This window comes from Heptranchias perlo, chromosome 24 (assembly GCF_035084215.1).
Source record: "Heptranchias perlo isolate sHepPer1 chromosome 24, sHepPer1.hap1, whole genome shotgun sequence".
Taxonomy (NCBI): Eukaryota; Metazoa; Chordata; class Chondrichthyes; order Hexanchiformes; family Hexanchidae; genus Heptranchias; species Heptranchias perlo.
The window spans coordinates 45,181,949-45,204,238 of NC_090348.1; the positions used below are offsets into that span (position 1 = coordinate 45,181,949).

At 48.1% G+C, this 22,290-nt stretch overlaps 1 protein-coding gene across 1 annotated transcript; it reads left to right on the forward strand.

Annotated features, from left to right (window-relative positions):
* Positions 1-244: 244 nt before the first annotated feature.
* LOC137341796 (fascin-3-like) lies at positions 245-21,084 on the forward strand. The gene is made up of 6 exons (XM_068005298.1): positions 245-361; positions 2,725-3,415; positions 10,878-10,996; positions 14,290-14,449; positions 19,513-19,683; positions 20,879-21,084. Exons 1-6 carry the CDS (start codon positions 245-247, stop codon positions 21,082-21,084), a joined length of 1,464 nt encoding a protein of 487 aa, XP_067861399.1.
* The last annotated feature ends 1,206 nt before the right edge of the window (positions 21,085-22,290 follow it).

The following is a 22,290-nucleotide window of genomic DNA, read 5'->3' on the forward strand; positions in this document are numbered from 1 at the left end:
CCCTACCCGTTTATGACATCACCTCCCTCCCCCTACCCGTTTATGACATCATGAAGGCAGCCTCAATCAAACTCAGCTGACTGCATCGCAGGATCCACACCAGGTGGTGGTGAGGGAGTCTCTGAGAGATGAACGGTTTCTTGTGGGGAGACTTTGCGGGCCCGTTATTTACGCGCAGAAAGTGTTTAGTGTTTTTTTGTGGTTCGCACCGCTGCTTGGCAACAGAGTGCAGTTAGCCGTTGCCATGGCAAACACTGACGTGGTTAAAGTCGGACTGATAACCAGTTGTGGCAAATACTTGACAGCAGAGCAATTTGGGAATATTGTATCACTGGTGACGACATCACTTGGTCCAAAACAGGTAGCTATTCAACACTGTTGGAGATATATGTACGCTGACCTAAGTATGCTCCACCTCACCACCACCTCACTCAACCCCTCCACTGTCTCTCATTTGTCACACTCCTTGTCCGGGGATGATCAAAAATTCCCTCAACTAAATATTGGGAAGACCGAAGCCATTGTGTTTGGTCCCTGCACAAACTCCGTTCCCTAGACACCGACTCCATCCCTCTCCCTGGCCACTGTCTGAGGATGAACCAGACCGTTCACAACCGTGGCGTCCTATTTGACCCAGAGATGAGCTTCCGACCCCATATCCGCTCTATCACCAAAACCGCCTACTTCCACCCCCGTAACATCGCCCGTCTCGGCCCCTGCCTCAGCTCATCTGCTGCTGAAACCCTCATCCTTACCTTTGTTACCTCCAGACTGGACTATTCCAATGCTCTCCTGGCCGGCCTCCCACCTTCCACCCTCAATAAACTTGAGCTCATCCAAAACTCTGCTGTCCGTATCCTAACTCGCACCAAGTCCCGTTCACCCATCACCCCTGTGCTCGCTGACCTACACTGGCTTCCGGTCCTTGATTTAAAAATTCTCATCCTTGTTTTCAAATCCCTCCACAGCCTCACCCCTCCCTATCCCTGTAGCCTCCTCCTCCAGCCCTACAACCCTCTGAGATCTCTGCGCTTCTCCAATTCTTGCCTCAGTGCATCCCCGATTTTAATCGCTCCACCATTGGCGGCCGTGCCTTTAGCTGCCTGGGCCCTAAGCTCTGGAATTCCCTCCCTAAACCTCTCCGTCTCTCTACCTCTCTCTCCTCCTTTAAGATGCTCCTTAAAACCTACCTCTTTGACCAAACTTTTGGTCACCTGTCCTAATATCTCCTTATATGGCTTGGTGTCAAATTTTCTTTGCTCCTGTGAAGCGCCTTGGGACGTTTTACTACATTAAAGGCGCTATATAAATGCAAATTGTTGTTGTTGTGCAGTCACTCATGTGTACTTCAATACAACTTACTTTAGAGCAGTTTACAGAGATCCCTCACTTGGCTCAGTTTGGTCATTGGAGTGTCTGGGGTGTCACCGAGCTGGATACATTGAGAAGGTCCTCAGCTTGACTTGTGTTGAGTTGGCTGATCTCAACCTTAACTCACCTTCAGTCCCTCTAAACTAGAGAGGGAAAGAGGGGAAATTAGCCCGAGACCCCCACCCCTCACCATTATCCAATGGCCCTCTAGTTGTGTTTGAGTAGGCAGGGGACGAAAGACATGACCATGCTCAGCTGTGATGTCCTCCACAGTTGAATAGCCTGCTCACACTCACTCCCTGGATGCAGATATGAAGAGTGACTTGGAACTGAAACCCAGAAACATGAGTCAGCACCTTCAGGAAAGGAGGGGAGGATAATGGAAAATCAGATCTGAGAGGTTATAAATGATCAGGAATGATTAAACAGGCTGGGGCTCTTTTCTCTAGAAAGGAGAAGGCTGAGGGGTGACCTGATAGAGGTCATTAAAATTATGAAGAGGTTTGATAGGGTAGACGTAGGGAAGATGTTTCTACTTGTTGGGGAGTCCAAAACTAGGGGCCATAAATATAAGATAGTCAGTAATAAATCCAATAGGGAATTCAGGTGAACCTTCTTTACCCAGAGAGTGGTGAGAATATGGAACTCGCTCCCACAAGGAGCAGTCGAGGCGAATAGTGTAGATGCATTTATGGGGCAGCTAGATAAACATATGAGGGAGAAAGGAATAGAAGGATATGTTGATAGGGTGAAATTAAGTAAGGTGGGAGGAGGCTCGTGTGGAGCATAAACACTGGCGCGGACCTGTTGGGCCGAATGGCCTGTTATGTGCTGTAAAATTCTATGTAATACCATGAAAAATAAAAACAAGTAAAACGATTTCCTGTCCGGGGCTATCCTGATGGCTCAGTGGATACCAAGCCAGGGAGATCTCAAGCTCGATTCCTGGTTTGTGCTGTGTTGGCTGATCTCAGTTGGGTTGGGGGACAATTGTGTCAGTGTCACCATGCTGAGAAGGCTGGTTCCGGGCCCGAGTGACCCCCTTTTTGCAAAACGCCCAGGTCTGGGCTGTTGGGTGAGAAGAGGATCGGGCTCAACTGTGATGGCTCCCAAAGCCAAATAGTATTTGGCCACTCTTTCTCCAGGCTGACATGATGAATAATGGCCACTTGGGCAAGTACTGAGGCACTTTCACTGCCTGGATGGGAGAGGAGGGGAAAACATTTATTTTGGGGTCGGTGGGGCTGGGGTGGGGGGGGGGGGATGGTAATTGGGTTGTAGCTGACTGTTGTACTTCTATTGGCAATGGTGGCCTCCAAAGGTGAAATCTGTCTCTCATTCTCTCTTGTGCAGATCTGGGAAGTGAGATTCAAGTCCAGTAAAGGGCTTCAGGTCCTCGTGGAACTGATAGGATCGAACGGGATGGCTCTGCAGACTAATGAAGATGGTTTAGTTAAATGTGCTCCCCCCAACGAGTCCAGTTTGTTTCTCTTAGAATACCAGTCTAACGGATCCTGGGTCTTCAGGTCCTTAATATTTGGAACTTACCTTGAGAAAAATACAGATAAGGTCCGTTGTGCACTGAAGGAGGCAACAAAATTCCAGCAATGGATCCCTCATCTCGCCATCCACCCCCAAATTGTATTATACCACCCCCAATCCAAGAACTATGTACGTGTGGACTGCAACCAGGGCAAAAGCTGGGCAGAAGCTCCAGCTCCCTTTTCCGAGGAATGCATCTTCTTAATTCACTTTGACAGTGGGAAGTACCATCTCCAAACAAGTGACCGTCGCTACCTGTCCGTTGAGAATCAGCTGCTGAGCACACGCTCGAAGCAGACAGGGTTCGTTCTTCACCTGAAGGCTGGCTACATGGTTTCCTTTTCCGCTGGAAGGCGGGGGGTCTTGTACCCTCACTCGAGAACCGGTCTTCTGTCCATTGGGACGCACCCATCAGACATGCAGGATATCTTCATCATCAAGAGAAGCAAGCCTTGGATCTCACTGAAGACCAAGTCAAAGAAATATGTGACAATTAATTATGGTGAGGAAACTGGAAGGTCCAACCTTCACTTCTGTGTGGAGTCGACTTTTTCTCTTTATCGTTCCAATTGCCAAACGTTGGCCCAGATTTTGCTGTAGCAGGCCAACTAATGGCGTTTGCCGTTAGTTAGACGTACCCTTGCATATTTAGGTTTTAAAAAATTTTTGGGTGGCAATTTGCAGACAGTGTGAGCTGATAAGGTCGCAGCGAGGGGAATAGGGTATCTAGGACCTGAGTGAACAGGGAAAGCAACTGGGTATCTCCTTAACCAATCATTGAAGAATTGTGAAATTAATAGCTCAAGGACTGAGAGGGAAGTGTAAATGAGAGTGGATGAATTCAATGTCAAATCAGGTACAGTAAGAAATAAAGAGAGGGAAAGAAAGATTGGATTGAGAGAGAGAGAAAGAGAAAATAAAGAGACAGAAAGGAAAAGTTAAAAACAAAGTTTTATTTAAAGTTTGACATTTTTTAAATCTCCAACAATTAAAACCTGAAGGAATGAGACTCTGCGCTTGTAATAGTTAATTTGCGGTGCCAGTAATTAACGCTTATCGTGTTGTTAAAGGGTTACTTAGACTGAAATGGAAAAGACTTAACTTCCTGTGGTGAGTTTAGTCCGTATCCACCGTGCAAATACGGCAACTTCACGCCGTTCGATGCATTTCAGCTGCGAGGCAGACGGCGAGATGCCACTTTCATGAAGCTAGCGGCAGAGCGATGCATCTCGGACAGCAAGCTCTGGATTTTTGAGCTTAACCCGCGCATCCTCTCCTCGCCTAAAGTTGCTGTAGAATTTGCGAATAAATAACGGTGAGCGCCACTAACCTCGCCGTTATTTTGACAGCAAAATCTGGGCCATTAGCTCGTCAGGATGCTTCCCTCCGAGCCAAAGGGTTATATGTTCAAGCCCCGCTCACAAGTGCACAATCCAGGTTCACACTCCAGTGTTGTATTGAGGGAGTGCTGCACTGTCAGAGATGATTACATAGAACGAATAGCACAGAAACGGGCCATTCGGCCCAACTGGTCCTTTCCAGTGTTTGCTCCACACGAGCCTCCTCCCACCCCCTTTTCATCTAACCCCATCTGCTGTTATTGATGTTAAACCAAAACCAATTCAGGTAGATGAAGTCCCCACTGCACTATTTGAAGAAGAACAAGGAGCTCCGCAGTGCCCTGGTCAACATTTCACCCTCAACTAATTCCAGTTTGGCTTTTTGTGTGTGCTTGCTGTGCACAAAATGGCGACCACATTTGCCGACATAACTAGTCACTGCACTTTGAGATGTCTCGGACTGCCCAACGCTGCGAAGCTGCTGGGGATAGTTCCCCAGAGATACCCATCGAACCAGATTCTAGCATGAGAGGGAAGCCCCAGAAGAGAACAGGGGTAGAAAATTGCACAGGTCAAGAGAAGGATACAGAAGGAGATTTGGTTTGAGGGAGAGGAATGAGCGACATGAATGGGTGAAAGGAATGAGGGAGAGTAACGAGGGGGAAGGATGAGGAAGAGGAAGAGTAAACTTGAGAACGATCTTTACAACAACAATGTCGTAAACAGCAGTCAACACAGATTCAGAAGGGGAGCATCCTACCTGGTTAACCTCCTCGACTTCTTTGAGGAAGTTACAAGTCAGGTGAACCCTATGTCATGGTGTATCCTGACCCTTCAATGGGCTGATGACAAACTTCCACATGAAAGGCTATTAGTTAAACTGAAAGCTATGGGGATCCAGACTAAACCCTGGGATTGGATAAGATAACCAATTGAAGGATAGGAAACAACGAGTACTCATTAGAGGAGATATGCAGGAATGGGAGTGGGGGGGGGGAAGGGGAGAGTAGCGAGTGGGGAGCCTCAGGGCTCACTGCTGGGACCACGACTGTTCCTAATTGTCATAAACAACCTGGATTCAGAAGCTCGACACAAAGTGGTCAAATTTACAGATGACAGCTAACAAGGAGGGGAAGAGGAATTGGAAGAGGGAGCTAAGGAATTACAGCATGAGTTGGACAAGATAAGCAAGTGGGCCGAACTACAGCAGAAGGAATTTAATGCAGACAAATGTAAAGTGCAACACCTTGGGAGGAATAGATGAAACACGTACTCCATGAATGGTGTTGAAACAGATAAGGATGTCTGCGAAAAAAATCCAGGAGTCTTAATGGACTCGACACTAAACGTGTCCAATCAATGGAGAGCACCAATTAACAAAGCCAATAGGATGTTGAACTACACAGGTAAAAATAATGGAATATAAGCCGGGGTGATAACAGTCAAACTGTACATGGCTCTGGTCAGACTGCACCTTGAACACCACGTCCCAGTTCTGGGAATGAGATATCAGAGCACTGGAGGCAGAGCAGAGAGAAGCCACGAGGCTTTTCTCCAGTGTCGGGAGTCTGAGTTACGAGAAAAGACTGGCGAAAATTGGCCTTTTCAGCCTTTGAAAGGAGGCACCTGAGAGGTGATCTTACAGAGGTGTACAAGATTGTTAAGGATATAGAAAAAGTTAACCCCCTCGGAATATTACTTCAAGTTAAACTGCAGCAGTAGAACTAAGGGGGCACAGGTTCAAACTAGTAAACGGTAATTTTAGGACTGATACCAAGAAATTCTTCTTCAAAGAAAGCCAGATCAACATGTGGAATGAACGTCCAGATAGAGGAGCGGAGACAAAAACCCTGGAATCATTTAAGAAATAGTTGGATGAGGCAATGAGGGGAATGTTTGGTACTCTCTGGATGGGTTTCTCCAGAACCACTCAGCTCCAGGCCTGGTCATAGCCTTCACCTAGACATGGCCGACAAGAGTCGCATACCAGAGGAGAGGAGAGAATAGACATCGTCGACATCAAAGGCAGCATTTGAGTGTTGGCACCAAGGAGCCCGAGCGAAAACAATGGAGGTCATTGGTGGGGTGGCGGGGGGGGGGGGTCACCAGACACAAAAGATGGTCGTGGTTGTCGGAGGTCAGTCATCGTAACCATGGTTGAAATGGTTCCCAAGCAACCCGCCCGATACTTTGCTCTGGCTGAACAATGCAGGTATATTTGATTGTTGTAGAAGAATACATAGAATTACGTAGAATGTACAGCACAGAAACAGGCCATTCGGCCCAACAGGTCTATGCCAGTGTTTGTGCTCCACAAGAGCCTCCTCCCTCCCTACTTCATCTCACCCTATCAGCATGTCCTTCTAGTCCTTTCTCCCTCGCGTGTTTATCCAGCTTCCCCTTAAATGCATCCACACTATTCGCCTCAACTGCTCCTTGTGGGAGCGAGTTCCACATTCTCACCACTCTCTGGGTAAAGAAGCTTCTCCTGAAATTCCTATTGGATTTGTTAGTGGCTATCTTATATTTATGGCCCCTAGTTCTGGTCTCCCCCAACAGGTGGAAATATCTTCTCCATGCCATCTGCCATAACATCATGGCAGTTTCCAGGGTTGCACGCATCCACATTCGTGGTGAGGTGGCTGACAACACCCACAAGCTGCACAATTCACAGAATGAAATCTCTTCCTGTTGATGAAATCTAGGGTGTTTTCAGTCCGGACCCTTAATGACACCCTATAGTTGGGGAAATCCCACCACTGAGTAAAACTCCCTTGCTCGCTACCTATGCTTTGGTGGGTTAATGGGGGAAGGAAATTAAACCTGTGGCCTGCCTGAACAGGGCATCGGTCACCTGTTTACTGCAGAGGTGCATTGCTGATTGACTAATGCCACCCGAGGCTGCCTGGAAAGATCCGATGGCATAAAAATTTAGAGCTTTTGTTATTTTTTTACACCCATTTGGCAAGGCTGTGTCCCTGGTAGAAAGTGGCAGCGGGACTCGTGCCAAGAGCTGGCATAACACAGAATTCTATATATAATCTCCATGGCCTGTAAACCCTCTAGCGTGGGCACTGACATGACAGGTTGTGCCTACGTACACTGACGCCAGATTCACTGAACTTCCTTCCTCACCGGGTTGAAGTGCCGAGTGGATGATCCTTCTCGGCCTCCTCCTGAGGTCCCCACCATCACAGATGCCAGTCTTCAGCCAATTCGATTCACTCCAAGTGCTACCAAGGAATGGCTGAGTGACACTGGACAGAGCAAAGGTTGCCGGTCCCAATAATAAAAAAACAACAACTTGCATTTATACAATGCCTTTAATAGAATCATAGAATCATAGAAAGGTTACAGCATGGAAGGAGGCCATTTGGCCCATCGAGCCCGTACCGGCTCTATGCAAGAGCAATCCAGCTAGTCCCACTCACCCACCCTATCCTTGTAGCCCTGCAAATTTTTTCCTTTCAAGTACTTATCCAGTTCCCTTTTGAAGGCCATGATTGAATCTGCCTCCACCACCCCCTCGGGCAGTGCATTCCAGATCCTAACCACTCGCTGTGTAAAAACGTTTTTCCTCATGTCACCTTTGGTTCTTTTGCCGAGAAGTAAAACGTCTCAAGGTGCTTCACAGGAGCGATTATCAAACAAAATTTGACACCGAGCCACATAAGGAGATATCAGGACAGGTTGATGAGAAAGGTAAGTTTTGAGGAGTGCCTTAAAAGAGGAGGAGAGAGGCAGAGAGGTTTAGGGAGGTAATTCCAGAGCTTTAGGGCCTAGGCAGCTGAAGGCACGGCCGCCAATAGTGGAGCGATTAAAATCGGGGAAGAGCAAGAGGTAAGAACTGGAGGAGCGCAGAGATCTCGGAGGGTTGTAGGGCTGGAGGAGGTTACAGAAATAGGGAGGGGCGAGGCCATGGAGGGATTTGAAAACAAGGAAGAGAATTTTCAAATCAAGGTGTTCCCAGACCGGGAGCCAATGCAGGTCAGTGAGCACAGGGGGTGATGGGTGAAGGGGACTTGGTGTGAGTTAGGATCCAGGCAGCAGAGTTCCCGACTAGTGCTGAAGTGCTCCAAAATTAGCCTTGTCCCTTTGCTAAGCTGTTCCAGTACATCACTGGCATCTACCCAACAATGTGGAAAATTGCCCAGTTATGTTCTGTCCACAAAAAGCAGAACAAATCTAACCTGGCTAATTACCGCCCATCAGCCTATTCCCAATCATCAGTAGAGTGATGGAAGGAGTCATCGACAGTGCTATCAAGCAGCATTTACTCACTAATAACCTGCTCACCGATGCTCAGTTTGAGTTCCGTCAGAACCATTCGGCTCCAGACCTCGTTACAGCCTTGATTCAAATGTGGACACTAGAGCTGAATTCCAGAGGTAAGTTGAGAGTAACTGCCCTTGACATCTGACCGAATGTAGCACAAAGGAGCCCTAGTAAAAGGGAAAACTCTCCAGTGGCTGGAGTCATACCTAGCACAAAGGAAGATGGTTGTGGTTGTTGGAGGCCAATCATCTCAGCCCCAGGACATCGCTGCAATAGTTCTTCAGGGTATCATCCTAGGTCCAACCATCTTCAGTATAATCACCTCCCCTTGACATTCAATTGCATCACCCTCGCCGAGACCTGCATCATCAACATCCTGGGGGTCACCAGTGACCAGAAACTGAACTGGAGCAGCCACATAAATGCTGTGGCTACAAGAGCAGGTCAGAGGCTGGGTATTCTGCGGTGAGTGGTTCATCTCCAACTACAAAGGCACAAGTCAGGTGTGTGATGGAATACTCTCCACTTTCTGGGATGGGGGAAGTTCCAACAACACTCAAGAATCTTGGCACTATCCAGGATAAAGCAGCCCGCTTGATTGGCACCCCATCCACCACCCTAAACATTCACTCCCTTCACCACCGGCGCACCGTGGCTGCAGTGTGTACCATCCACAGGATGCACTGCAGCAACTCGCCAAGGCTTCTTCGACAGCACCTCCCAAACCGGTAACTTCCACCATCTAGAAGGACAAGAGCAGCAGGTGCATAGGAACACCACCACCTCCAAGTGACACACCATCCCAATTTGGACATATCTTGCCGATCCTTCATCATCACTGGGTCAAAATCCTGGAATTCCCTACCTAACAGCACTGTGGGAGAACCTTCACCACACGGACTGCAGCGGTTCATGAAGAAGGCGGCTCACCACCACCTTCTCAAGGGTAACTAGGGATGGGCAATAAATGCCGACCTCGCCAGCGACGCCCACATCCCATGAATGGATAAAACCTCCTCCCTGTCCTCATCATCCTCTTCCTCAAAGCATGAAAAGAATGGAATTTCAAGAGGAAAACCCATTATTTATTTACAACACTATTCTCACTTTACATTCATTGGAAATAGCAGCAATTGCCGTTAGAGCCTAATCAGTCAGTTCTGAGGTCTAAGAGCAGTCACTCCCAATCTTCACAATCCTGATTGACCTCATTGACCTTTGGCCTTCACCCTGCTTTCACGCCTCTAGGACACTGTCCTGCCCTCCCCCCACCCCCCACCCCCTCACATTATCTTTACAGTGGAGGTGTTTCCAGGGGGACCCAGAAACTCACTGGAAAGAAGGGGAAAGATTGTCTTTATCTACATGTGGCGGGGCAGGCTCGGGGGGAGGGGGGACCGCAGGATACACATGGGCCATCCCAGGAAAATCATAATGGCCAATTTTTTGGGGCTGGGTGTCCTTTGCCAGACCCTGTCTACACCAGCGGAATTCTCGCGGGTTTGTCCAGGAAAATCTAGGAGAAGATTTCCTGGTAAATTCAAGCAGACATCTTTACACAACTTTATCGTTTAAGGAAATTGGCAATAAACTCAAGCCTATAATTTATATTCATTGTGCCTCCTAGTCTCAGGCCTTCTGCCCTTTAACCCTGAGTATCCGATTCCAGGTACCTGAGTTCTGAACTCCACATAAGTTGTCGCTTGTTTTTTTATAAGATTGAAAGTGAAAAAAAAAGTTCAAAAATCACCATTTTTAATAGAAAATTCCAAAAGGGAATGTTCCAGAACCCTTCCACGCTCCAAAGTGGGGGAGGGGGGACTTATAATGGGAAGAAGTGTGTGCAGTAGCTTCCTATATCTTTCTTTAGCAGGCCTGTTATCGTTCTGCTCAGCAAATTTGTCTCGCACGCACACCTCATAAAAAGACTTACATTTCTATAGCGCCTTTCATGACCTCAGGACGTCTCAAAGCGCTTTACAGCCAATGAAGTACTTTTTTTGAAGTGTAGTCACTGTTGTAATGTAGGAAAGGCAGCAGTAAATTTGCGCACAGCAAGATCCCACAAACAGCAATGTGATAATGACCAAATAATCTGTTTTTTAGTGATGTTGGTTGAGGGATAAATATTGGCCAGGACACCGGGGAGAACTCTCCTGCTCTTCTTCGAAATAGTGGCCATGAGATTTGAGAGGGAAGATGGGGCCTCGATTTAACGTCTCATTATCGCTGTACAATCATTAAAGTTCTCCTGTCCCATTCTGTGATTTACCTTTAATGGAATAAAACGTAAGAGTATCATGAGCTGACGATTATCGAACTCTCCTATGTGTTTTTTCTTTCTCCTAGGGGTGGAAGTTTATGCCCGTTTTGAGACTCTCAGTCAGCTCTCGCTGTTTCAGTTTGAAGTCAATCTGAATTCTGACCGTGTGAGGCTGAGAACGATCGATGGGCAGCTTCTGGCGCAGGTACGTCATGTGGTGTTGTCACACGGTGTTGTCACGCGGTCTAGTCATGTGGTGTTGTCACACGGTGTTGTCACGCGGCGTGTCATGTGGTGTTGTCACACGGTGTTGTCACGCAGTGTTGTCATGTGGTGTTGTCATGTGGTGTTGTCACGCAGTGTTGTCATGTGGTGTTGTCATGTGGTGGTGTCACGCAGTGTTGTCATGTGGTGTTGTCACGCAGTGTTGTCATGTGGTGGTGTCACGCGGTGTTGTCACGCAGTGTGTCATGTGGTGGTGTCACGCGGTGTTGTCACGCAGTGTGTCATGTGGTGGTGTCACGCGGTGTTGTCACGCAGTGTGTCATGTGGTGGTGTCACGCGGTGTTGTCACGCAGTGTTGTCATTTGGTGGTGTCACACATTGTTGTCACGCAGTGTTGTCATGTGGTGTTGTCACGCGGTGTTGTCACGCAGTGTGTCATGTGGTGGTGTCACACGGTGTTGTCACGCGGTGTGTCATGTGGTGGTGTCACGCGGTGTTGTCACGCAGTGTTGTCATGTGGTGTTGTCACGCGGTGTTGTCACGCGGTGTGTCATGTGGTGTTGTCACGCGGTGTGTCATGTGGTGTTGTCACGCGGTGTTGTCACACAATGAAAGCTCCAGGAATATGTCCAACCAGAGTTGGTAACCCCAGCCACAAACTACTGTGAAAAAAAAGGTCAATAACTTCTTGAGAAAGTGGTTAAAAAAGCATAGGGGATTCTGGGCTTTATAAATAGAGGCAGAGAGTACAAAAGCAAGGAGGTTATGATGAAACTTTATAAAACACTGGTTTGGCCACAACTGGAGTATTGTGTCCAGTTCTGGGCACCGCACTTTAGGAAAGATGTGAAGGCCTTAGAGAGGGTGCAGAGGAGATTTACTAGAATGATTCCAGGGATGAGGGACTTCAGTTACGTGGATAGACTGGAGAAGCTGGGGTTGTTCTCCTTGGAACAGAGAAGGTTGAGAGGAGACTTGATCGAGGTATTGAAAATCATGAAGGGTCTTGACAGAGTAGATAGAGAGAAACTGTTCCCATTGGTAGAAGGGTCAAGGACCAGAGGACATAGATTTAAGGCGATTGGCAAAAGAACCAAAGGTCACATGAGGAAAAACATTTTTATACACAGCGAGTGGTTAGGATCTGGAATGCACTGCCCGAGGGGGTGGTGGAGGCAGATTCAATTGTGGCCTTCAAAAGGGAACTGGATAAGTACTTGAAAGGAAAAAAATTGCAGGACTACGGGGAAAGGGCGGGGGAGTGGGACTAGCTGGATTGCCCTTGCATAGAGCCTGCGCTGACTCGATGGGCCAAATGGCCTCCTTCCGTGCTGTAACCTTTCTATGATTCTATGATTCTATGATTTTAAGAGGGAATTAGATAGTTTCTTGAAAAAGAGGAATACTGGGGAGCACGCAGCAGGGTGGGATTAGACTGTTACTCGTGTGGAGAAATCATAGAATCATAGAATCATAGAAGTTTACAACATGGAAACAGGCCCTTCGGCCCAACATGTCCATGTCGCCCAGTTTATACCACTAAGCTAGTCCCAATTGCCTGCACTTGGCCCATATCCCTCTATACCCATCTTACCCATGTAACTGTCCAAATGCTTTTTAAAAGACAAAATTGTACCCCCCTCCACTACTGCCTCTGGCAGCTCGTTCCAGACACTCACCACCCTTTGAGTGAAAAAATTGCCCCTCTGGACCCTTTTGTATCTCTCCCCTCTCACCTTAAATCTCTGTCCCCTCGTTATAGACTCCCCTACCTTTGGGAAAAGATTTTGACTATCTACCTTATCTATGTCCTCATTATTTTATAGACTTCTATAAGATCACCCCTAAACCTCCAGTGCAGGCTCGATAGGACAAGTGACCTGTTTCTGTGCTGTAACATTCTCTGATTCTGTTGATGTCTCGATAGATTCGGCATTAGGTCAAAGTCATTTAAAACTTCAATTTGCCATAAAATAAAATTATCCGAATTTAGTTGGGGAAGTCTGATTGATTGAATGGCCTCCCGGAGTCCATCAGATAGGTGAAAAAAAAAGTACAGTTAAAGAGAAACAAGGTTAAAGGGTCAGAGTGGAGATACCCTGATCAAGGTTAAAGAAAGGAAATCACAATCGAGAAACAAGCATTCAGCTCCTGCTGTGAAAACTCCCAGAAACAAAACTACAACAACAATTCATACAGTGTCTTGACTGTAACAAGAAATGTCCCAAAATGCTTTCCGGATGGAGGCTGACAAAGGAAAGAGAACTTGCATTTATGTAGCAACTGAGACAACTTTAGGACATCCCAAAGAGCTTTACAGCCAATGAAGTACTTTTGAAGTGTAGTCACTTGTTGTAATGTAGGAAACGCAGCAGCCAATTTGCGCACAGCAAGATCCCACAAACAGCAATGTGATAATGACCAGGTCATCTGTTTTATTGATGTTGGTTGAGGGATAAATATTGTGCAGGGCTCCAGGGAGAACTCCCCTGCTCTGCTTCGAAATAGTGGCCGTGGGATCTTATGCGTCCACCTGAGAGGACAGACGGGGCCTCAGTTTAACACCGCATCTGAAAGACGGCAGCTCCGACAGTGCAGCACTCCCTCAGTACTGCACTGGAGTGTCAGCCTGGATTTAGACCTTCTGACTCAGAGGCGAGACTCAGTTGGAGGGATTTGGAAAGGTTGTAAAGTTCAAAAATTTATAAAAAACGTCCGTTCAAGGTGATCAACTTTCTTTTAATCACATGCCTGGTAATCCTCTTTACTGGCACTATCTGTACTTAGCTGCAGAGCCAATCAGCTTTGCCTCATGCCATTTTGGTTCATGTTGATTTAATTTGTGCGCCTCTGTGTTAAGGCCGTCGCACCAAGTAATGGTGAGGTGAGTGAGGCACCGTCCCCCAGGGGAAGTGTACCCCAGCGAGAGAGAAGGGGAAAGGGAGAAAATGAGGGAGAATCAATCCATAAAATCTGGATGTTCCTGCTTTATGTGCCCCTGAATTCTCTCAGTGTTTCAGCTGGAGAGAATGGGCAGCAGAGTTTTGGCTGAGCTCAAGTTTACGGAGGGGGAGGAAGTTCGGCAGGAGCCTGGTTTAGGTGCCTAGACGGAGGTCTCCGTCAAACCCCAGGAGCAGCGGGAGGAACCCTGAGGGAGTTCAGCCCGGCCCTTGCCCATCCAATTGTTTTTTTAAATTGGCAATAAAAACTGACTTTACTGATCCTTAAATAACAAAAAGTTGCCTGACTTCTCTGATCTGACTTTCTGCGTAGCGGAGACAGGCCGCCATCCTGGCTGACGGGAAGGACACTGAGGAGGCCACTTACTTCACCGTGAGATGGTGCCAAGGCAAAGTAATGTTACAAGCCGCTAACAAACAGTACCTGACAATGAAACCCATTGGACAGATCGTAGCCAGTGCTCAGCAGGCAGGTAAGGGAGAGCTTAACGACACCTCACCTTAAAATCAGCACTAGGCCATTTAGGAGGGAAATCAGGAATAATCTTTTCACACGGAGGGTAGTGGAGACCTAGAACCCTCTCCCCCCAAAAGGCTGTGGACACGGGGGCGGGGGTGGACAACTGGGGCTTTCAAGACTAAGGTCGATAGATTTTTGTTGGGTGAGGGTATCACGGTGGAGCGAAGGCGGGAAAATGGAGCTGAGGTACAGATCAGCCATGATCTAATTGAATAACGGGAGGTGGGAGGGGCTGAATGGCAGACTCCTTTTCCTGACTGGTCTTTGTGCCAGTGAGCATAAAGGGCACGACAGAAGATATTTTACAGCACGGTGATTTAGACACTGGCTTCCCATCATCAAGTCTTGGAATGGGGATTAAACACATCCTGACTCAGAGGCAAGGGTGGTACCAACTGTGTCATGTAGGCCCAGTTTGTATAAGAACTAACAGCCCCTGTTCACATTATGGGAATAGCAGCCCCTGTGTATATTATAGAGACTAGCAGCCCCTGTGTATTTTTTTTATTCATTCATGGGATGTGGGCGTCGCTGGCGAGGTCGGCATTTATTGTCCATCCCGAATTGCCCTTGAGAAGGTGGTGGTGAGCCGCCTTCTTGAACCGCTGCAGTCCGTGTGGTGAAGGTTCTCCCACAGTGCTGTTAGGAAGGGAGTTCCAGGATTTTGACCCAGCGACGATGAAGGAACGGCGATATATTTCCAAGTCGGGATGGTGTGTGACTTGGAGGGGAACGTGCAGGTGGTGTTGTTCCCATGTGTCTGCTGCTCTTGTCCTTTTAGGTGGTAGAGGTCGCGGGTTTGGGAGGTGCTGTCGAAGAAGCCTTGGTGAGTTGCTGCAGTGCATCCTGTGGATGGTACACACTGCAGCCACAGTGCGCCGGTGGTGAAGGGAGTGAATGTTTAGGGTGGTGGATGGGGTGCCAATCAAGCGGGCTGCTTTGTCCTGGATGGTGTCGAGCTTCTTGAGTGTTGTTGGAGCTGCACTCATCCAGGCAAGTGGAGAGTATTCCATCACACTCCTGATTTGTGCCTTGTAGATGGTGGAAAGGCTTTGGGGAGTCAGGAGGTGAGTCACTCGCCGCAGAATACCCAGCCTCTGACCTGCTCTTGTAGCCACAGTATTTATATGGCTGGTCCAGTTAAGTTTCTGGTCAATGGTGACCCCCAGGATGTTGATGGTGGGGGATTCGGCGATGGTAATGCCGTTGAATGTCATGGGGAGGTGGTTGGACTCTCTCTTGTTGGAGATGGTCATTGCCTGGCATTTGTCTGGCACAAATGTTACTTGCCACTTATGAGCCCAAGCCTGGATGTTGTCCAGGTCTTGCTGCATGCGGGCTCGGACTGCTTCATTATCTGAGGGGTTGCGAACGGAACTGAACACTGTGCAATCATCAGCGAACATCCCCATTTCTGACCTTATGATGGAGGGAAGGTCATTGATGAAGCAGCTGAAGATGGTTGGGCCGAGGACACTGTTTATTATGGGGAATAGCAGCCCCTGTGTATATTATGGGGAATAGCAGCTCCTGTGTATATTATGGGGAATAGCAGTCCCTGTGTATATTATGGGGAATAGCAGCTCCTGTGTATATTATGGGGAATAGCAGCTCCTGTGTATATTATGGGGAATAGCAGCTCCTGTGTATATTACAAATAGCAGCCCCTGTGTATCTTATAGAGAATAGCAGTCCCTGTGTATATTACAGAGAATAGCAGTCCCTGTGTATATTATGGGGAATAGCAGCTCCTGTGTATATTATGGGGAATATCAGCCCCTGTGTATATTGTAGAGTTATAGAGAATAGCAGCTGCTGTGTATATTGTGCATGAAAATAGATCAATATACTTATGAAGAGAATGTAGACTGAGGTGAAGGAATTAAATCACCATGAGCCAAAATGGCATGAAGGCCTTATATTAAGTACAGAGAGGTCAGCGCAGAGTGACTATTGATTTACGGATTACCCAGAGTGTGATTAAAAAAAACTAATCACCTTAGCCTGGCTAAAAGTGATGTAATCCATTTTAATATTCATTTATACAGATTGCAAATGTTTTTAATTTACTAATGAAGTTGTACCACCTGACCCATGCTGACCAATTGGTTTTGTGCAAGATCAGGGCTCTCACCTGCATTGTTTTGTTGCACACAAGGTGTCCATTTATTGGATAGTACCTCTTTCTATTCATGTAAGGGGCACTGCTCTCTACAGGAGTGTGAAGCCCCCGCATAGGGCTCATGTATTACTCCCTGACCACTGGACGACCCGGGGAGTCATTAAAAGCCAAGGGCACATGTTTGCTGCTCCCCAGCATCCACAGGAAACACAGGAACATAGGAACAGGAGTAGGCCATTCAGCCCCTCGAGCCTGTACTGCCATTCAATGAGATCATGGCTGATCTGTGACCTAACTCCATGTACCCGCTTTAGCCCCATATCCCCCAAACACAATGGGGATACATTTCACCTTCACCCCCGGGCAGTAATCTGGCAGAGCGGATCGCCTGCCCATTGTAGAAACCGCCCGATTGTCATCCCATTGAAATCAACGGTGATGGTGAAAATTACCCCCAATGAATTGTCTCACACCGGTAAACACAACAGATCTGTTGTCTGCCGTATGGACTGATGGACACAACTCTCTGGCAGCCTCGCTACTGAACTGGAGCTTCCATAGGCACTTCGGTTCAAGAAAGCCCCTTTAGGATCACACACCCACACACCTCCCAGTTGGAGCTCTCCTCCTCTGGTGCTGACTGTTTGCTCGGGCATATTCTGCAGAGCTTCCTACTCACCCTCCTGCTCCAGAGAGCACGTGTACAGGCAGATCGGAAAAGGTCCACCTAATATACAACCCAGTAGGATCTCCTCACAGCTGCCCAAACACTCAGAGCACACGTCCAATATGGACTTGCACCCAAAGACCGTAAAGTTAGAGAAGGAATTGGATCTCTCAGCATCCAGGAACTGACCTGCAATCAGGAAAGGCTGAACAGGCTGGGGCTCTTATATCTGGAATAGAGAAGGCTGAGAGGTGACCTGATAGAGGTCTTTAAGATAATGATAGGGTTTGATAGGGTAGATGTAGACTTGTGGGGGAGTCCAAAACTAGAGGTCATAAATATAAGACAGTCGCTAATAAATCCAATAGGGAATTCAGGAGAAACTTCTTTACCCAGAGAGCGGTGAGAATGTGGAACTCGCTCCCACAAGGAGTAGTTGAGGCGAATAGTATAGATGCATTTAAGGGGAAGCTAGATAAACACGCGAGGGAGAAAGGAATAGAAGGATATGCTGATAGGGTGAGATGAAGTAGGGAGGGAGGAGGCTCGTGCAGAGCATAAACACCAGCATAGACCAGTTGGGCCGAATGGCCTGTTTCTGTGCTGTAGTTTCGATGTAACTTTTCAAATCTCTCTTTATAACAGTTATCCCATAACCATCCCAGGTAACATCCAGGTGAATCTACACTGCACTTTTTCCATTGCTTTTCCATTCCTCCTATAATGAGACGCCCATAACTGTGCACCGCACTCCAACTGTGACCTAAGGTTTTGTACGATTTCATTACCTCCTCGCTTTCGTATTCTATGTCTAGGATTCTCCTCTTCTAGGAGTAGTAATTCCCCACCTCCCACCTCTAAATGTGCCACAATTCATGGGGGACTCCCAGCGAGATTCCCACTGCCAAGAGGGAGCCCACCAATGTGAAGAGTGGTGACGCCATGATAGCACCAGAGCAGCCGGCCATGGATCCACCAGAACCAATGTTGGCCTCTTCCTCCCCACCTGCCGTATGTAAATGGCGATGGGGGTCCCGGGTACCGGGTAGACTTCCCTGCGGTACCTGCCACTTCCTGGGGAAGGTGGCAAAAGGCCCCTGGGAAGCAGTGGTAACGGCCCTGAGTTCACCATGTGGAGGGAGTGGTCCTTGCAACCACCTCCTGTCCCTCCTGTCTGGCCCCAACACTTACCGAGGCCTTCGATGGGACATGGTGAAACCTGGCCAGAGCTCTGTACAGTATCAGCATGATGGCCTGAGACTCAAGGTCTACTGGTTTAGAATCAGAGAATGATACAGCGCAGAGGGCGGCCATTCGGCCCATCGTGTCTGTGCTGGTTCTTTGGTAGAGTTATCCAATTAGCCCCACTCCCCCTGCTCTTCCCCCATAGCCCTGCAAATTTTTCTCCTTCAAGTGTTTTCCAATTCCCTTTTGAAAGTTACTATTGAATCTGCTTCCACCGCCCTTTCAGGCAGCGCGTTCCAGATCATCACAACTCACTGCGTAAAAAAATTCTCCTTATCTCCCCTCTGGTTCTTTTGCCAATCACCTTAAATCTGTGTCCTCTGGTTACCGACCCTCCTGCCACTGGAAACAGTTTCTCCTTATTTACTCTATCAAAACCGTTCATGATTTTGAACACCTCGATCAAATCTCCCCGTAACTTTCTCTGCTCTAAGGAGAACGTAGCTCAGCATTCAGTTTGTTAATGTTTGCTTTGCAATGACTGGACATGATCTCTGTTAAGTCTACTGCCACTCCCACATCACTTTCAGCCTCTCCCCCAGCCACTTCAATTAAAAGTACGTTTCCCCCATTTTCTTTCCCCAACATGTAAGACCTTGCACTTATTGCTACTGAATCCCATCCACTATAGTTTTGCCCACACGCAGATATTGTCCAGGTCCTTCTGTAATTCCTCATTTGCTTCGCCAGGTTCGACTGCCCCTCCTCCTCCAGCTTAGTGTCACCTGTCAATTTGACCACCTTACATTGCGTTTCCGAATCCAGGTCATTAACGTAGATCAGAAAAAGTCGTCTCTCCAGCACCGATCCCTGGGAGACTCCACTCTGTGCATCTCTCCAGCCCTGCGTCACTCCTTGTCCTGATGGTTTGACAGACAAGGTTCATTAAGCACAACCCAGTGTGCTGCACACAACGGAGCTACGTCTTGTAAACCTTTTCTCAAAGACTATCTCTGGGAGCTGTGTGGTTTTTTTTTTTCAGGGCCGAATGAGGAGTTTGTTATGAGGCTGGTGAACCGCCCGTTCCTGATCCTGCGTGGCAGGCACGGCTACATTGGCACCGACTGCCACTCAGACCAGCTACTGTGCAACAGAATCAACTATGAAATCATCCTGCTGACGCCCTGCAAACGAGGCTTCTATCACTTCCAAGGCAAGTGACTGGCTGTAACAACGTTGTAACGAAGGCTTTAAAGCAGTGACTTCGGTCCCCGCCACAAACTCCGTTACCCAGGCCACCCATTCCATCCCCCCCCCCACCTGTTAGGATACGGGCAGCAGGGTTTTGGATGAGCTGAAATTTATTGAGGGTGGGAAGGAGGCCGACCAGGAGAGCATTGGAATAGTCGAGTCTGGAGGTAACAAAGGCACTGATGAGGGTTTCAGCAGCAGATGAACTGAGGCAGGGGTGGAGGCGGGCGATGTTACGGAGGTGGAAGTAGGCGGTCTTGGTGATGGGAGAGGACGCAGGGGCAGAAGCTCAGCTTAGGGTCAAGTCAGACGCCTGAGGTTGAGAACAGTCTGGTTCAGCCCTGTGGCCAGGGAGGGGGATGGAGTCCATGGCGAGGGCCGGAGTCAATGGCATTGTCCAGCGTCCCCATCTGAACTTTCTCTGCCCCGCTGAGAATGCCATTCCTCCTTCACTGACTTGTTCTGCTGCCCGTATCCTAACTCACGCCAAGTCCCGTTCACCCATCACCCCTGTGCTCGCTGACCTACATTGGCTCCCGGGCCGGGAACACCTCGATTTTAAAATTCTCATCCTTGTTTTCAAATCCCTCCATGGCCCTCAACCCTCCCTATCCCTGTAACCTCCTCCAGCCCTACAACCGCCCGAGATCTCTGCGCTCCTCCGATTCTTGCCTCCTGGGCATCCCCGATTTTAATCGCTCCACCATTGGCGAACGAGCCTTCAGCTGCCTAGGCCCTAGGGAATTCCCTCCCGAAATCTCTCCACCTCTCTCTCCTCCTTTAAGACACTCCTTAAAACCTACCTCTCACCTGTCCTAATATCTCCTTATGTGGCTCGGTGTCAAATTTTGTTTGATAATCACTCCTGTGAAGCGCCTAGGGACGTTTTACTACGTTAAAGGCGCTATATAAATGCAAGTCGTAGTAGTAGTAGGTGTTGTTGTTGTTGTAGACCGTGCTCAGTCAATGTGTTTGAGTGACTGTGACCTTGCTACAAATCTCTGGCGTACTGCATTGTTTTTTTTTTTAACCTCTTGCTCTGTTTTATTATTTCTCTCACAAGGTAAAGACAAAGGGAAGACAGCCAGGCGGTGAGATGATCCTGTTCCGTTTGGCAGCACACGTCACGAGAACCCTCTTTCTGTTTCATTCCACAGGGAACAATAGGAAATTCTGGTGCACGGGAGCGAACGGTACTTTCTCCGTCTCGGGAGACGTGCCCCTGGATTTCTGCATCGAGATCCACGCAGACAACCTACTGGCAGTCCTGGCTCCCAACGGTTGCTACCTGTGCAGTGACCACAACGGTGTGCTGAGCGCATCCAGCACAGACATCAATAACAACAGCCTGTGGGAATTCTAGACCTCAGTCCCCACAGAGGTGAGCTTTGCCCCGCAACGAGGAGGGGGGTTGGGGGGGGGGGGCATTTCCCGGTCTTCTACCGATCAGCTTTTCGCAAAACCTTCCCAAAGATTTTTTTTGCTGCGTTTTATTAAATCTAGGGCAAAATCAGTTGAAAGACTGAGTGTGACATTGCTCTGGGGAAATATTCGCAGGAGTACGGCAGTGGGGGACGGAGGGCGGTTGATTTTTGTCCCCGTTTTCGGGCGGGAATGGGATGACATTGGAAGTGCGTCACTTACCATCCCGTTCCCGCCAACCTCTGACCTGCAGCCATTTTGGCGCAGGCCAGAAAACAGGTGAGCGGCGTCCTGTCCGAAACCCGTGGGAGTCCATTTATACATGCGACCGTGCGACTATACGATCACTGAGCCCACTCCCTATAATAAGGACCAGGGGTAGAATCATAGAATGAAACAGCACAGAAGGAGGCCATTCAGCCCATTGTGCCTGTGCTGGCTCTTTGAAAGAGCTGTCCAATTAGTCCCACTCCCCTGCTCTTACCCCATAGCCCTGCAAATTTTCCCTTTCCAAGTATTTATCCAATTCCTTTTTGAAACTTACTATTGAATCTGCTTCCACCACCATTTCAGGCAGTACATTCCAGATCATAACCACTTGCTGAGCACAAAAATTTCTCCTCATCTTCCCCCTGGCTTTTTTGCCAATTATCTTAAATCTGTGTCCTTTAGTTAATGACCCTCCTGTCGGTGGAAATAATTTCTCCACATTTATTCTATCAGAATCCCTCGTAATTTCGAACACCTCTATTAAATCTCCTCTTGATCTTCTCTGCTGTAAGGGGAACAGCCCCAGCTTCTCTAATCTCTCCACATAACTGAATTCCCTCATCCCTGGTACCCATTCTGGTAAATCGGGTAACCGTCAGCAAGGAAAAGTGGACGGAATCACGGGATACAATCCCTAAAAAACACCAGTGAAAACCCACAATTCCATCTAATAAAAACAGGATGTGACTTATTCAATCAGTGGGCCAGATTATCAACAGTTGGAAATGCCGAATGGGACGCCAAAGCCCAGGGTAAAAGTCCTGGGAAACTTTGTAATCCCATCTCGTAATAACTGAATTCGCCTCAGTCAGCCGGCGTGAAACAGAATCCCTGCTCACCAGAACTTTCTACTCAGCACCTCCCTTTTATTAAAATT

Coding starts and splice junctions, on each gene's coding strand:
- LOC137341796 (XM_068005298.1), top strand. CDS start 245: ATGGCAAACACTGACGTGGTTAAAGTCGGACTGATAACCAGTTGTGGC. Junction 362..2,724: donor CATCACTTGGTCCAAAACAG/GTAGCTATTCAA, acceptor TCTCTTGTGCAG/ATCTGGGAAGTGAGATTCAA. Junction 10,997..14,289: donor ATGGGCAGCTTCTGGCGCAG/GTACGTCATGTG, acceptor CTTTCTGCGTAG/CGGAGACAGGCCGCCATCCT.